Below are 15,367 nucleotides of genomic sequence, written 5' to 3' on the forward strand. Positions count from 1 at the left end.
TATTTTCCGAAATTTTGTGGATAAATGAATAAATGAGATGTGAATAAATGAGAAATTAAGTGAAATTTTAAGTATGACTAGATTATGGTGATGATGATGGTCAGATATATTTCAATGGACTAGATTCTTGAAAGTGTTTACGTTTTCGGCTATACCGAATGTTTAACTTGAGATTTTTTTCAACTATTTTAATTAAATTTTTTTAACTAAAAATGTATAATGTATCAATTTTACTATTTTAGAATTCTTCACTGGCAAATAGTTTGGAAAAATAACGGGTGAAATGAACAATAACCATACTTTGTAAATACTATATTGCAGAAAAAGGAATTAAAATTTATAAATTTAAAAATAAAAATAATTTCTAACTGTAACAAAATTCCTATTTAAGCAAGGAATAATAAATATAAGCGTTAATGTGTATTTAAATATTTAATACATAGTAAAAAAAAAGATGGCATAAACTGCATTAGTAAATATTTACTTAAAAAGGGAATCCTTCAACTCTAGTAATAAATAAAAGAAGCAACATTAAATTACATTATTTGAAATCTTGAACATTAGCCCATAGTATGTAAAGATGATGGACTGATATTTTTCAATAGACTCAATTTATGAAAATACTGATTTGTTTCAATGCAGTAACGAATTATAAAATTATCCTTCCTATATCTAAATGCATACTATTTCTATCCAATCTGTGACTTATTTTAATTAAGTAATTAGGCTGTAATGGAGCATTATTTTAATTTAAAAGAGAGTGGAATAAAATAGTATTTTCTATGAACTTTAACACCGAGGATTTCTGCCGAAAAGAAATGTTGTTTTGCTGTAAAGAGCTGCATAATCATTTCTTGAGATATTTTAGTGACAAATAACAACGTTTGAAGCTTTAAAATTTTTCTTTCATTTTGCACACACTCTTAAAACCGTAAATTGAATTCACAAAATTTTTATTAATAATTTACAAAAGATGTGCATGCGATATACGTGATGTCAAAACTAAAAGATCATTGAAATAGCCCTAGCAGATGGAGACGGCACGTTTCCATTCAGCATATGTGACGTCATAACCAATCAGAGATCGTTTTTGATGGCATCACTAACGGAGGCCTTTTGGGGTAATTTAAATGTTTATTAACTAAATAAATTAACATTTGCCGAAAAAAAACAATCAGTTTTTCGGTTTCAGGAGAGAATTTCCTCTAAGTTAGGTATATAAAAAAGAATTATGATATGCTGTAATTGTCCATTGTGTCAACGAAAAATAAATGCTAGATCCTTAAAAATCTCAATTTTACAACAGTTATTCTGTTTTAAAAATAATCATATTGTTTCAATGAGAGACGCGATGGCTCTGGGGATAGAGCGTTTGCCTTCCAATGAGGTGAACCGGGTTCGAATCCCAGCAATGACTGGTCAATAATAATTCCGCATTCGGCTTGCACCGACCACAGTGCTAACATGAAATATCCTTAGTGGCTGACGGATCATGGGTTAGAGTCCCCTTGACGTCAGGCTAACCGTGGGAGGTTCTCGTAATCTTCTCTATGTAACGCCAATGCGAGTTAGTGCCAACAAAAAGTATCCTCTATGAAGGAAAGTTCTCTCAATACTGAATCCAGGAGTTCCCTTGTCTTGTGGATTGGGTTCAAAATTACAAGGCTATGTAGTTGAACATTAGTAGTCTTAAACACAAAAATTGTGTCTGCTGTTCAACGATGGTTATAAAAAAATGTGATCACTGATAAAAATAGTGAATAAGTGCAAAATATAAATGCTGGATAATACATCCCTTCCCGCTAAAACTCGGACGCGAATTGATTAACCATTTATTGGTAACTTATTTCACAGTATTTCGATTGAAATATTTGTAATTTGAGCTATTTTATTACATATCTGCCTAACGATTGTGTTCGAAAACTAAAACAACATGAACTTTTGATGATGTTACTTTCGACGAGTGAACAGAAGGCCATTTACCTGCACAGAAGGCCATTATCGTAGTCACTGGGATAATTAGGGCTAGCAAGAATGAAATGTTTGCTATCAAATACTTGATCACATGATGTTGACGAAACGGCTGTTGTAGTTGTTGGACATTCTCGCTGCTTTAATGTCACTTCAAACCCTCTGTCGTTAACTGTACTATCAGAATGGAAATGCACAGTAATCATTTCTGTCTTGAAGGAGAAAATTCCTGCAAATAGAGTTACACATTTTTAATAGTGTGTTTTTACTTTGATTTAAGGAATTTGGTACTTGTGTTGGTGAGATTAATAGTTTTGAAGTTATAAGGGTTTTCTTATTAATTAGCGCATTTCAAGGATAGTACTTTCTTTATTCTGTTCCATCTTTTTTCCATCTCAACTTTTTATATGTTAGTGTTTTTTAATCTTGATTGGTTTAATTTGATTAAGCGAAAAAAAATACACAGGAAAAAATACCTCACTTGTCCGTATAGCAATGTAGGATGCGCTTATACACAAGAGCAAGTACAAAACTTTACTTTTTGTGCATCTTTTAACTTCTAAACTTTTTAAATAATCGTTTCGGAATTCATATCATTTAGTTCAACTTAAACAAAAAATGCATCAAAAAACATATATTACATGTTCAAATAGATAACAAAGGAAAAAGTATACTATAATATGACAAAAATAGCTCTTTTTGAACATTAAACACTTGCAATTTCTGAACTATTTTTTCAGCTGACTTGTGTATAGTTTCATTCCGTTCAGCATAAAAAATACATCGACACATTGCAGCTTTTGTTTAGATAGCAATGCTAGATCTGTAAACCAATACAAGTACAAAAATGTACTTTTTGTTTATAAAATCCTTATAACTTTCAAAGTATTAGTCCGATTGCCTCAAGATTGGTCTCATTCAGTTCGTCCATTTCCCCCCTCAAGTCACCCCCTTTTCCTCACAAAAGGGAAGTGTACAGATTAGAGAAGAGAGTATTCAGGTATTATGAATATTATAACAAAGCTTTCGATGAAAAAGATCTAAATAAATTTTTCCTTAGAAAAATTCTAATTTTATTGGACTATATAATTTGTCGTGGTATTTAAATAACTGAGTATGAAAAAGCCGTCAAATTTAGCTATAAAAAGATTCATTTGACAAAATCATATAAAAGACAGTTGTAGCCTGAATGGTTTTGCAGCGAAGATAGTTTGCAGAATACTACAAATTATACATTTCTATCTACTTTCGTTTTTCTTTAATTGATTTTTTAAATTTCCGGTAAATATTGGATCATCTGAATACTTACTTTTATTTCCTGCTGTAGTGCTACCACAAAATCTATGGCCATCTACTTCAAGGTAATCGAATTGACAGCTTTCTCCGACTTGGATATGGAGGCTGTGGATTGTAATTTCTAACTCACAATATCCGGGATCTGCTCTTAGCACCATCCATCTGCAATCAACATCAGCTGGATAAGGTTCTGGAAATTTGGGACTCCGAATCGAATCTTCGACACTCGTGATGGTGCGGTCACAATCTCCAGCAGCTTGTGCCTTTCGCTGCTTATTTGTGTCATTTGCGGCCGTGTCATTGCAATCTCTCTGCACGGCTGAAATGTGAAAACCTTTGTCACCTTTAGATGAATCTGTTTCAAAGTGAGCTATGATTTCTTCTTTTTCTCCAAATGAGTATGTTCCTAAAATAAAATGTTCTGCGTTATTGAAATTATTTGAAATGCGCTTTGTTTACAGATTATGAAAGATACGTTATGAATATTTGGAGATTTTATAAATTAAATATTTTTTTGTTCTTATATGTTGTATATTAATTAATTTTCTATTTAAAATATATCTCGGATTTCCATAGGACCAGGATTTCAGAATCGCTTTTGAATGAAGGATAAAGAGGCTGTAACCATGCATTATTTTGCCTAAACCCTATATAGAAATTATACAATTTATTCGATCTCTTATAACCATTTCGCAGGTCATACTGAGCCTATATAGTCTGCTCGAGTTTCAGTAACTTTATAACTTTATTTCCCAGATAGGATTTATATTTTATAAAAAAAATCTATCAACTTCTATTGGATAAAAATATAGGCATCTCAATATTAGTCTCTTAGTGAACGTTCCTCCAGGACTTCCGGCAGAACAGAAAATTATTGCTTAGATTCAGCGCTTAACCGAAGTTGAAAAAACTTCAGTTGCGTGACATTTTAGGCACAATAATCTCCGGTCTGATATTTTATGAGTAAAAGCTGTTAGCCTTGGATTAATAAAATGCTGAATTCTAAATTAACTCATTCTTTTTCAGTTAACCCAATAAAGCATCGAATTTTAAGTTTTTACAATCACAGAAATAGTTGTATTGCCATAGCTGACTCATGTAACGCCATCACTGGTTGTAGTTCTGTTTCCATAATTCATTATATTGCTTTTGAAATAAGAAAAAGTTGTACCTTGTGTAAGAAAAAACTATTTTGATTCTCTTATGCTGGTTCCTAATTTTCTTTTGAAATATATATATGGGATAAACTCTTGTTTTTTTTAATAAGAAATGCCAACTCGCTCCACTATGTGAGTAAGGTGTATCTGTGGTAGCAAAATTAAAGTTAGAATGTATGGTTCTCAGTTTCATAAATTTGTTTCGAAGTGATTTTGTCCTCCACTACAAGCTAATATTTTAAATGTCAGACGAAATTACCACTATGATCAAATTATCTTGAGATAAAACTTTTGGAAATAAAGTCAAAATTGACCAACTTTCAGCAAGCTTTAATTTTTTAATTTTTACCACTTTAATAATTTCGTAGAACATGTAAGTGATGCCATCCTGCTATATACTGATGTTCTTAGTCATATTAACCATAGACATATCATTTCTCTGAGCTTTAGACCAATCTTGTCTTAGGACAGGTATGGCACCTGAGTGGCAAAATTTTATGTAAATAATAAAACAAAAATAATAATAAGAGAAAGTTGAAACAAACTTGTCATTCCACTTTCAATTGTGCCGCAAAGACGTTCTTCAGCAATATGAAGAAAATCATTTTCACAGACTTCACCTTCCTGCAACTGAAAGTCCAAAATGGTAACGACTAGATCACACACAGAAGGAGAAGCTTTTAATATTCTGTATTGGCAGTTAAGATCATCTCCATAGGCATCAGTTGGATAACGGGGACTTTTCAATTCGAATTCAGTCTTGCTGTAAAAAAAAAAGAGAATGATTTATAAAATCCCTATCATTTTAAAGCAATCAACATGTTAAAGCTTAGTTCTTCATTAAAAACCCAATATCAGCACCACGCCAAAAACAAGAAATTTCTATTTTGGCAATTGCCCTTCGACATAGTAACACTTCACAATTTTCAACAAGCTATTCTAGGACATCAAGAGGAAAAAATTCATACAGGGAATTGCATGTTTATTTGTTTGAAAAGATATTTCAATATTTGACATTTTTTTAATAATAACTTGATTTTATTAAATGCGCTAAAATATCATCCAACACAGCTCAGCTTGCCGTTTAATTCTACAATTTTACGAAACCATTTCTTTTAGAGAAGGTATATTTCAAAATTCATTTTATTTAGTTAAGATATCTATCTTGTTTATTTTTCGATCCCCGAAATAAGAAATGGACGGTTTGTTTTTATAATTCCTTCATTTGTAACTGAAACGAAAAGATTTCTAAGCTTGAATTACTTTGTTTCCAAAGAGCATTCTTCTTGTGGACTGGCCAACGAACGTGGATCACACTCTTCTTGTTGAACGTGAGCAAAAAAACCTGAACCGGATACACTGGAATCTGAATAGAAAGAAAGCATCTTTTCCACTCCTTGAAATGGAAATGTTTCTGAAATAAAGAAATCAGCTTGAATTAGTTTGCAGTTTAATATAGCAAGACATATTTTTGCAGAGATTAGATACAGAATTGACGCCCGGTGTCTGAGTGGTCGCGCTCCCATGCCACAGGTTCTGGATTAGATCCTCGGGCCGGGCTAGGTTAACTCAGCCTTTCATCCCTTCAGTGGGTCGATAAAGGAGTACAAAGCATGCTTGGGAACTGTAGCGTATCTACCACTACAAAATTACAACTACAATTCACTAGTATATAAGACATGTTAACTCGACTCTATGTCGGGGTACCTTTTCATAGATGAAGGTTGACATGGTCTGTAACTACTCTCCCCACAGGAACTAAACACTGGGGGTTCCGCGTTTGGCTGATCGCCTAACGAGAACATCTGCTCCTGCACCCCAGAGCCCAAGGTCAGGAAAACTGAGATGGGCACAGTTGGCCTTGGCTCTCTATGGGCTGTCGCGCCACTGAGTTTAGTTTAGTTAGATACAGAATTAGTAGTTACTCATTTAGTCATTTGCATTTAGCGTCATGTTGGATAATTGGATTTGGTTATGTAATTAAACACAGTTGTTGCCTGTCTTTTCTTTCTGAGCAATAAAACTTCGGCTTCAAGGCCACCAATGAAATTAACCAACGTCAAAGCCAACGTTAGATATAACAAACTTATAATATTTATAGATAAAAAAATTTTGAAGTCATTATTTTTAAATAAAACTTTAAACATTGCTTCAAAAAAAAAAAGAAGAGTTTTATTTACATTAATTTATTTATTCTTTATTTTGTTTCGCAAAACTAGTGTTACATAATGAGATAAATTTTTTTACAAATATACGTGAAAGGATGAATAGAAAAGAAGCATTTTTTACACTCCTTGGAAAGGAAATGTGTCTGAAAAAAACCAGATCGACTTATTTTGCAATTCGATAATAAGACATGTCTTTTCAGACATCAGATACAGGATTAGTAGTTGCTCATTTAACTATTTACATTTAGTTTCATGTTAGACAATTGGATTTGTTGTGTAACTAAGCACAGATGTTGCCTGTCTTTTCTTCTTGAATAATAAACCTTCGATCATTGCTTCGAAACCGAAATTTTTTTTTCTGCAAAACTAGTTTTGTATTCAGATATTAACTTGCATCTTTTCTTTCACAAACATAAGTGAAAATGAAATTTTTATAATTTATAGAATAAAAATTCATGGAAGTCATATTATTTTCCTAATTTTGTTTTTGCTATTATTATCATCATAGGTCTACCTGCAGGAATTACATATTCTAGGAAAGTAATCACAGTTTTTAACCATTTGTATATTATGGCATTAGACAAATGGATTTGAAATGCAATAAAATACAATTACTGCATACAATGAAACAAATGGTCTTCGTGTGCCTTTTTAATGAATACTTTTTCTTTTCATTTTTCCTTGTTTTTTGTTTCAGAATAATGAAAGTTCGACGATCTTCCTTTCAAAACCATTGCATGTTGTAATACAAAACTAGTTTTTGATTTTGAATCTTTTAAATTTATTTTACATTCTAATATTTATTTTTTGCTTCCTTAATTTAAAATGAAAAAAACATTTATTGGAACAGTTAATATGCTAAATTTCTTTACTTCCTACCAATATTGCAAGTGTATTTAACTCAAAAAAGAATTTCGGAAAAATTTAACTCGGAAGCTGCTGACCAGAAGAATTCTATATAAATAGCTAACAGAAGAATTTTTCCGCACATCTCTTTAGACAAATAAATAAATAAATTAAGCTACCATTATAATATTTTTAAAACATATAATTATGCCAAACAACAAGACTTCAAAACTCATAAACACAAATTACCCATCTACTTTTATTACTTTCATGTCATTTACAGTCATTTTCCCTTTTTTCTAAATTCTCTCGCATAATTTGTTTAATGTTCCTGGAATTAAATCTTAGAAAAGTTCTCGCTCGATGATGAGAGAAACTACCTCCTAAAACATACGTACAATCATCGAAGCATCAAATGAAAATCTTACCTTGGCTAAGCAACCTTTAGATTGCCCATCAAAATGGAGTTCTTTCGGGCCATTGATTTCGTTAAATAAATGACGTGTGAGGTGCGTTTCATTCTAAATGAAAAGAACAATTTGTTCACGAGTACTTCCCAAAACCCAGAAAACACAAAGTTATGAATGTAACCGCATATTTTCAAAACCATCTTTTAACAATCCGTTGCGCGTCGGTGGGCATGATAAACAGAGAAAGTTTCTGGTTTCGTTTTTTATCAAAATAGAAGGTTTCGCCGAGTTTCGTCTAAAAGAGAAAGTTTTGTTTATTTAGGTGGAATATGTTTTTTCTTCTATTGAAGATATTTTGCAATTATAAATAAAATATAATAGATCATCATATGTACTTAAATCCAGCGTATAAGAAGCAAAGTGACAGTCAGGATGTACGTCCCCTGTAATCCGGTTGTTGAACTATATGTATGGTTATCTCATGGGTTGGTTATGGTTATCATGCAAGTTTATGTACGGTAAATCTATATACATAGTTCAGTCACATTTATGTGACCACTACCTACTTTCGACGTCAACGTGAAATAACCAATTACAGAAGGCAGGTAGAAGCATATTACAGTGGAGTGTATATAAAGGATGTCCTAGGGCATAGGAGAGCATTTCAATTGCTGGCGTAATGCAGAAACGTAGCGATTTATCCGACGTCCAAAAGGGCATGATTATTGACTTTCGGCCAAGGGTAGAAGCATTTCGGAAACTGCTAATTTTGTGTACTGTTCGCGTGCCGCCTTTGTAAAAGTATACCGTGCATGGCAAAATGGCACTATCCAAAATAAGCGGCTTGGCACGTGTGGTGCACCACGAGCTATAGATGACAGAAGCGAACGAAGGCTATGGAGATGCGTTCGGGCGAATAGACGTGCAACTGTTGAGCAACTGACAGCCCAGATGAACCAAGGGGCTACCAAGAGTAAGCCTAATTGACTCTCTTCCCGCACGTCTCGCAGCTGTCCGCTCTGCCAAAGGTGGTTATTTTGGCTTTTGACAGGTGGTCACATTAACGTGACTGGACTGTATATATGATTTCGTACGCTGTTTCCCTCCAACCGCAATCATATTCTTCCTTTCTATCTCAAAATATGTTGCAGATTTAATCAACATGGAAGATATAAAGGTATTCTCATAGAAATATCTTCATTAATAGTACATTACTGTATATAAATAGTGAAAAAATGGAGAACAAACCAACAATAAATAAGAAGATAAAGTTTTTTATCTCCTCCCCATCCCCAGTAGGGCCTTCTCACCCTATGTATATTCTTTTTCATGGTGACATTTCTCGGTAAGTAAAATTTTAATCCTGTTGATGTGCCTTAACTCCCCTAGAAGTTTACATTATGGCTATCGAGGCTAGCCTTCTTCCCCTATGTATATTTTTTGGCATGGTGGCTTTTCCGGGTATGCACAATTTTAATCCTGTTGTTGTGCCCTAACTCCCCTAGAAGTTTTTACAACATTTATGTGAATTTTATGTAACATTACATTTGTGCATTCCCTATTGTGTATAATGGGTTAAACTTTTCAACAAAAAATAGACTAAAAATGTCATTTTTAAATAAAAACCGCTGCTTGGAGAGAGAAATCAGAATGATTGATAGCAGATTTGAAATCAGAGATACAAAAGTATCTAAGATGTGTTAAAAAAAACCTGACAGAACAGAATAAGAAAATTGTTCACCTGTTTCAGTAAAACAAAAGTTACTTACGGGTAGTAGCGTCTTCCAGTTTACCACAGAATTTACGATCATCCACTTTGAAATAATCATTTTTGCAGTTGACACTTTCTTCTAAACTAAAAGTAGCGAAAGTAACTTTCAAGGCGCATACTCGTTTACTTGATCTGAGCACTCTGTACGTGCAGTTGGAGTTGTCGCTATAATTACCGGGATAATCAGGACTGCGAATGAAAAATTCTTTTTGGTCGAATGTTCTACTACATGAAAACTCAGGAACTGAAAAATAAGATATGGATATTAAATAATAAATGAAGTCACTATTAAAGTTTTATTAGGTTTCAATTTATTAATTCGTTTTTCTGTCAGCAAGAGTGGTACCTTACAACTGAAACTTTAAACCTTTTATGATTAGCCAGATCACTGAAATTTATATTGGAGCTTTGTTTCTGATGAAAATTAGAATTTAAGTCGATTTCTAACTTGGCGTTTTAATGCTCTCCAGCAAACAGAGCTTACTGGGTTTTTATCGCCAATTGAAATTTTCAACACCTTCCGACCACCTATAACTATCAAGTTTTAATTGCTTCCCTTCCCATAAAAGTAGATGTTATAGCAATTTTAACGCCAATTAGAATTGATCTTCAATCCAAATCCTGATTTCTTTTTAAATCGCTAGAGCTCCTAGATTTCAAATAGAGTGATGAGTCTTATGCCACTACAAATTATACTAAATAATTAGTGTCCAAATTATCTCCATTTTACAGCCAATTGAAATTTTACCCTTTTCCTGAACTGACGAATTTTTTACTTACTTATAACAGTTATGCATATATTTTTTTATTTAATGTTTATATTTATTAATAACGATTTTGACCGCCACCCCATATAAAAAGGATTAATAAATATCCATACATTTTTGCAGTATTTTTTAAGCACAGTAATGTTTGCATAGTTGATATAATTCCTGCTTACAACTGCAACATCAATTGAAACATCAATTTCTACCATAAAAGTTAATCGTAACCAGAAAGCGCAAAAAACGGCAAAAAATATTTTAAAAATTGATCACTATTAATGCAGTTGTTAAAAAACTACTTAAAAAAACTAGTTGATCAAAAAAAATAGCAGATTACAAATTGTCGATTAAAAATAAATAAAATTTAATTTCTATCAAACCAACGATGAAAGACGTACATAGTTAAGGAAATTTTACAGCGGCCTAGGCCTATAGGCCCATTCGCCGAATGCAGTGGAACAACAATTTTTAATTTGACAGCAATTATATAGAAATAAAATGTTAAAAATTTTACAGTAACAGCGATGGCAACAAGCCTCGAAAACATTGAAACACATCAGAAAGAAGGTCAACGGACTCTTAAAATTTAACATATCGTTCAACAATTTAACATAAAAGCAAATTAAAACAATATTGATCGTGCTTGGTGTTGTACCGTTCAGGCCAACAGACCCTTATATTAACGAAATGTCTGTAACATCACGAACTCATTTTTACTTACTAGATACTACAGTTGAATAAAGGTATCAATAGGATCGAATTGAGAGCTAGAGCTAGTTGCTGGGTAATAGGAAAAAGTTAAGAATTACACACAAGATATAAGTACACATTAGTACTAGCCTGTCCTAAAGGACATAAAATTTGTATAAATCAGTAAAATGAAAATTTTAAAAACGTTACAATTTTAAAAAATTATGTTTAAAAATAAAAATCGACTGTACAAAGCCGTTTAAATGCATAAAATTTCAACATACGTACATAGTTAAAATTTTCATTCTAAAATTAACGTAACATAACCGGCAACAGTCTCTCCATTCAATTAATCATCCATTATATTTTTTTACTTTAATCGTAATACAATAAATACAAGTCTATACTGTTTTGTAACCATTTACAATTAGCATGGTTTTAAAACCACAAAAATGCAATTTAGCTAGAGATTGGACTTGAGTAATATTAGGTTTGTCGTTAGGTAATAGATTTTGGATTTAGGTTGCGGTTGAGTTAGGTTTTGCAAAATGAGCCGTGGAACGTGGCTTAATTAGTTCAACTGCTAGTGCCATCTATCATAAGAGATGTGAAATACTAGACTTTTTGCAATAAGCAGCTCTGTGTTGCTACTATCTAAGCGTGAAGGAGAGTTTCGTATCCTAATATACCAGGGTCACTAATTGGGGACGTTGGAATCTCTTTACTGTTAAAGAACTGAAAAAAAAACATTGTGTTGTCAACGCTGGGATTTGAACCTCCCCTCCCGTTCAGCCAGTTAAGTGATCAATAGATGAGCCCTCTCGACAACAGTATGCACACAGCTGCAAGGAACAGAGTGGTTTCATAAGCTGTGTCTAGTTGGTGCAGATAAAAGTTTCAATGTTTAACCGTATTAGGTGAAAACTGTCAAGAAATAATTTTTCTCAGGATTAACTGTTTGAATACCACACTTTTTTATGTTTATATGACTAATATGGTCTAATATGGTAAAATATCAATTAAATAAATTGCTATTTAATGATTTTTTTACGAGAAATTTCTAACAATGTGGAGTACATCACATTTGAAAAGCACGGTGAGAATTTTCGGTGGCAAAAGAAATAGATGCATCCTGGATTTTCCGTTTTAAGTCTGCCAAAAATAAAAAAAGAATTTTCTTTTATTTCTCCTTCATGAACTAACTTGTTTCGCAGTTCTTCGTTGACCCCTTGCTGCCTGCTCTGAACGCATGACATTATTATCTGAAATGCCTAACGGAAGTGTAGAAACCACTCACGAACTAAGATAATATCCCGACAAAGTTCAAATCGAGGGATTATAAGTCTTGTGTTGGCTCTCCGCTCTACCGTTGTCCCTAAAATAATATGTAGAAAAAGAGCAAATTGGCTGGGAGTTGCTCCGACAACATGAAATTACCCTTTTGCGGGACCACAATATCATTCACCGTCACGAACTTATTTCTTCGCCTTTCAGTGTATTATAGTGTGGTATTAAAAGAATATTAACTTCAACTTTCATAGATCTATAACTTTGCAATTGAAACTTATATGCATTTGAATGATCTACAATTTCGCTTAATGTTAATAAAAACGGTACAATATTTGATTATTATAAAAGAAGTTATATGTTACAATTTTATGCATTATCAAGAAAACATAAGTCAATTGTTATAATTATAGGTTAAAATAAAATTATTTGAATGTTGCAATTACACATTGAAATAAAATCAGTTAAGTGATACAATTATACATTGTACTATAATTAGTTAAATATAGCAATTAGACATTGTAATAAGATTAGTTTATACTCGCAATTATACATTGTAATAAAATAAGTTAAATGTTGTTATTATAGGTTATAATAAAATAAGTTGAGTGATATAATTATAGGTTATAATAAAATTAATCAAATGTTACAATCATGCATTGTAATAAAATTAGTTAAGTGTTACAATTATACATTGTAATAAAATAAGTTAAATGTTATAATTATAGGTTACAATTAAATTAGTTAAATGTTACAATTATAAATTGTAATAAAATTAGTTAAATATTACAATTATACGCTGTAATTAAAATTAGTAAAATGTTACAATGCAACAAAATACATTGCAACAATACATATAGTTATACATTGCAACAAAATATGTCAAATGTTACAATTATACATTATAATAAAATAAGTGTCATAATTAAAAATTTAGTTCAGTGTTTCCAAATTTAACATTCTAAGTACATTTTCCCCCCAATTCAGCTAAAACTTCAGCTATTGTGATTATATTGTAGGTAAAGGGATAGAATATTTGCATGAGCAGAATATAAATATAAGTATAAAATGAGTTTTTTTTCTTCGAAGAAACGCATAGTCAGAAAAAAAGTAAAAATACAAATTTATTTACTTATGTTCTGTAAAATGATACTTATTTAATTAAATTAATTTCTTAATATAATCATGAATTTTCAATTTAACTTATAATTATTATGTTTTTTTTTTAAAAAAAATTTCTTTTGATTTCTTCTCTAAACTATTGCTATTTCATTAATTCCTCTTTAATAGCAATTTGAAATATATATTAAAGGTGATGCTGTTGAAATAATTCTAGAAGATTGCTGTTTATTTTAAAGTGCTTTTAATATTAAAGAAGCGTAGTAGAATACGTGAAAGAGAGAAAAATGTTTGGACATTTATTTAGAATCTTTTATGTTAAAAACACTGAGATAGTTCCCATGATCAAGTCAACAGATACTGAAAAGTGTTGTTGCCAAAATATCCAACTTTTTGAATGATTTATCAAGGAAATTAAACATCATAATAGTCCCTATTTGAAAAATTAAGACTAAGTTTGGAATGGAATTTCTGAGTAAACCAAGGCATAACAAGGGCCATTGATAATTATTTTTCTTTATTTCAAATATTCAACTTATATTAGTTCAAAATGTTACAGACATTACCGTATTTTAAACTATTAGTATTCCATTAGTAAATTATTCTAAATTACTTTTTAATAAGTGGTATCAAATAATGGTCATTATTCAGAAACAATTGAAAGCACTTATTCGCACTTTGCTACAATGAATCGTTATATTTAATTTATCCAACTTACTTCCTTTATTACCATCGAATATTTAATTCTACTGAATAGTTATGCCAAACAGGATGAGAAAGGCGTGCTCTTACCTTTAGCTTCAGGAGTGCAGATAGTGATCTGACGAATCCTGATATCGAACCCTGATCTGGTGTTTTGATTGTCGCTAACGAACCTTATAGTTGTGTCATTTTCAGCAAACATAAAGACTCCTGCCAAAGACATTAAGGGTTCAAGTTAGATTACTTCCATTAGGATGCACTTCCGGAATATATTATTCACTTCAGAAGAGAAAATAAATGAAATAAATAAGTTCAGTTGAATAGAAAAAAGTGGATTAAAAGAACGAAAAAGAATTGACTTAACAATTCCAAACAAAATAATTCTAAATAGAATTTGTAGAAGGTAGAAGTAGGATTAATTAAAGAGAATTCAATATTGGTCCTTTTCGAACAAACCAATTTAAATACATATCTAACTTTTTGTAAACAAAAGTATTTCTTCTGTTCACTACTATGAACATACATTCCAACTATTCGAGAATTTCCTTAGTTTCAGAAAATAATTTTTCCTCGTGTTAGCAAAAGTAATATATTAATATTTTATTAAATTAGAATTAAGAGAATTTTGTCTATTATTACATATGAACGATAATCAGGTATATGTAATCAGGTATATCAGGAAGATCCCTTAATCTCAAACCAGTGAGACAGGAAAGACGCATGCGACTAAAAATGCAAAAAATGGTAACTTTTTTTTAAATTTCAATTTATGTAATCTATTCAATTTTAAAATCGTAACTTCCCTCATTTACATTGCAAATTATTCATATTTAAAACAAAAACTTTCTTTTCATTCATTTTGAATACTAAATTGAAAGAAATATGCTTGAAAATTTAGCTAAATTTAATCTCTATGAATAAATTTGTGCTTTTTATTATACACCACTTTTTACATTTTCAGTCACCTGTGGGATCCCAGGTAATATTAATCAGATCAGCAAGTTAAGTTAGAAAAAATGTTAGGTTCTCCTGTTTCTATAAAAGCAATCTAAAGTTTGTCTTCAAAATTTCAGCTTTAGTTAACTACTAACGGGAAAAAAATATTTTTTCAAGTATATTTCGCAATATTTTGGTGGGCATGACCGGAGATTCCAACTGCTCTGGATTCAACAAATTGCTTTAAAGA

General features: G+C 31.4%; 1 protein-coding gene across 1 annotated transcript in view; it reads right to left on the reverse strand.

Annotated features, from left to right (window-relative positions):
* The window catches only part of LOC107451418 (cubilin), a 96,309-nt gene that overhangs the window by 56,108 nt on the left and 24,834 nt on the right, over positions 1-15,367 (reverse strand). Inside the window, exons 4-9 of the mRNA XM_087153035.1 lie at positions 14,272-14,391; positions 9,618-9,863; positions 5,688-5,838; positions 4,970-5,187; positions 3,281-3,673; positions 1,984-2,200 (exon numbers count right to left, since the gene is read on the reverse strand). Of these exons, the coding sequence (XP_087009161.1) occupies positions 1,984-2,200; positions 3,281-3,673; positions 4,970-5,187; positions 5,688-5,838; positions 9,618-9,863; positions 14,272-14,391 (1,345 nt within the window). The remainder of the gene's footprint in view (positions 1-1,983; positions 2,201-3,280; positions 3,674-4,969; positions 5,188-5,687; positions 5,839-9,617; positions 9,864-14,271; positions 14,392-15,367) is intronic.

The sequence above is a fragment of the Parasteatoda tepidariorum genome, chromosome 10 (genome assembly GCF_982258835.1).
Source record: "Parasteatoda tepidariorum strain Cologne lab strain chromosome 10, Ptep-v5.0, whole genome shotgun sequence".
Classification (NCBI taxonomy): domain Eukaryota; kingdom Metazoa; phylum Arthropoda; class Arachnida; order Araneae; family Theridiidae; genus Parasteatoda; species Parasteatoda tepidariorum.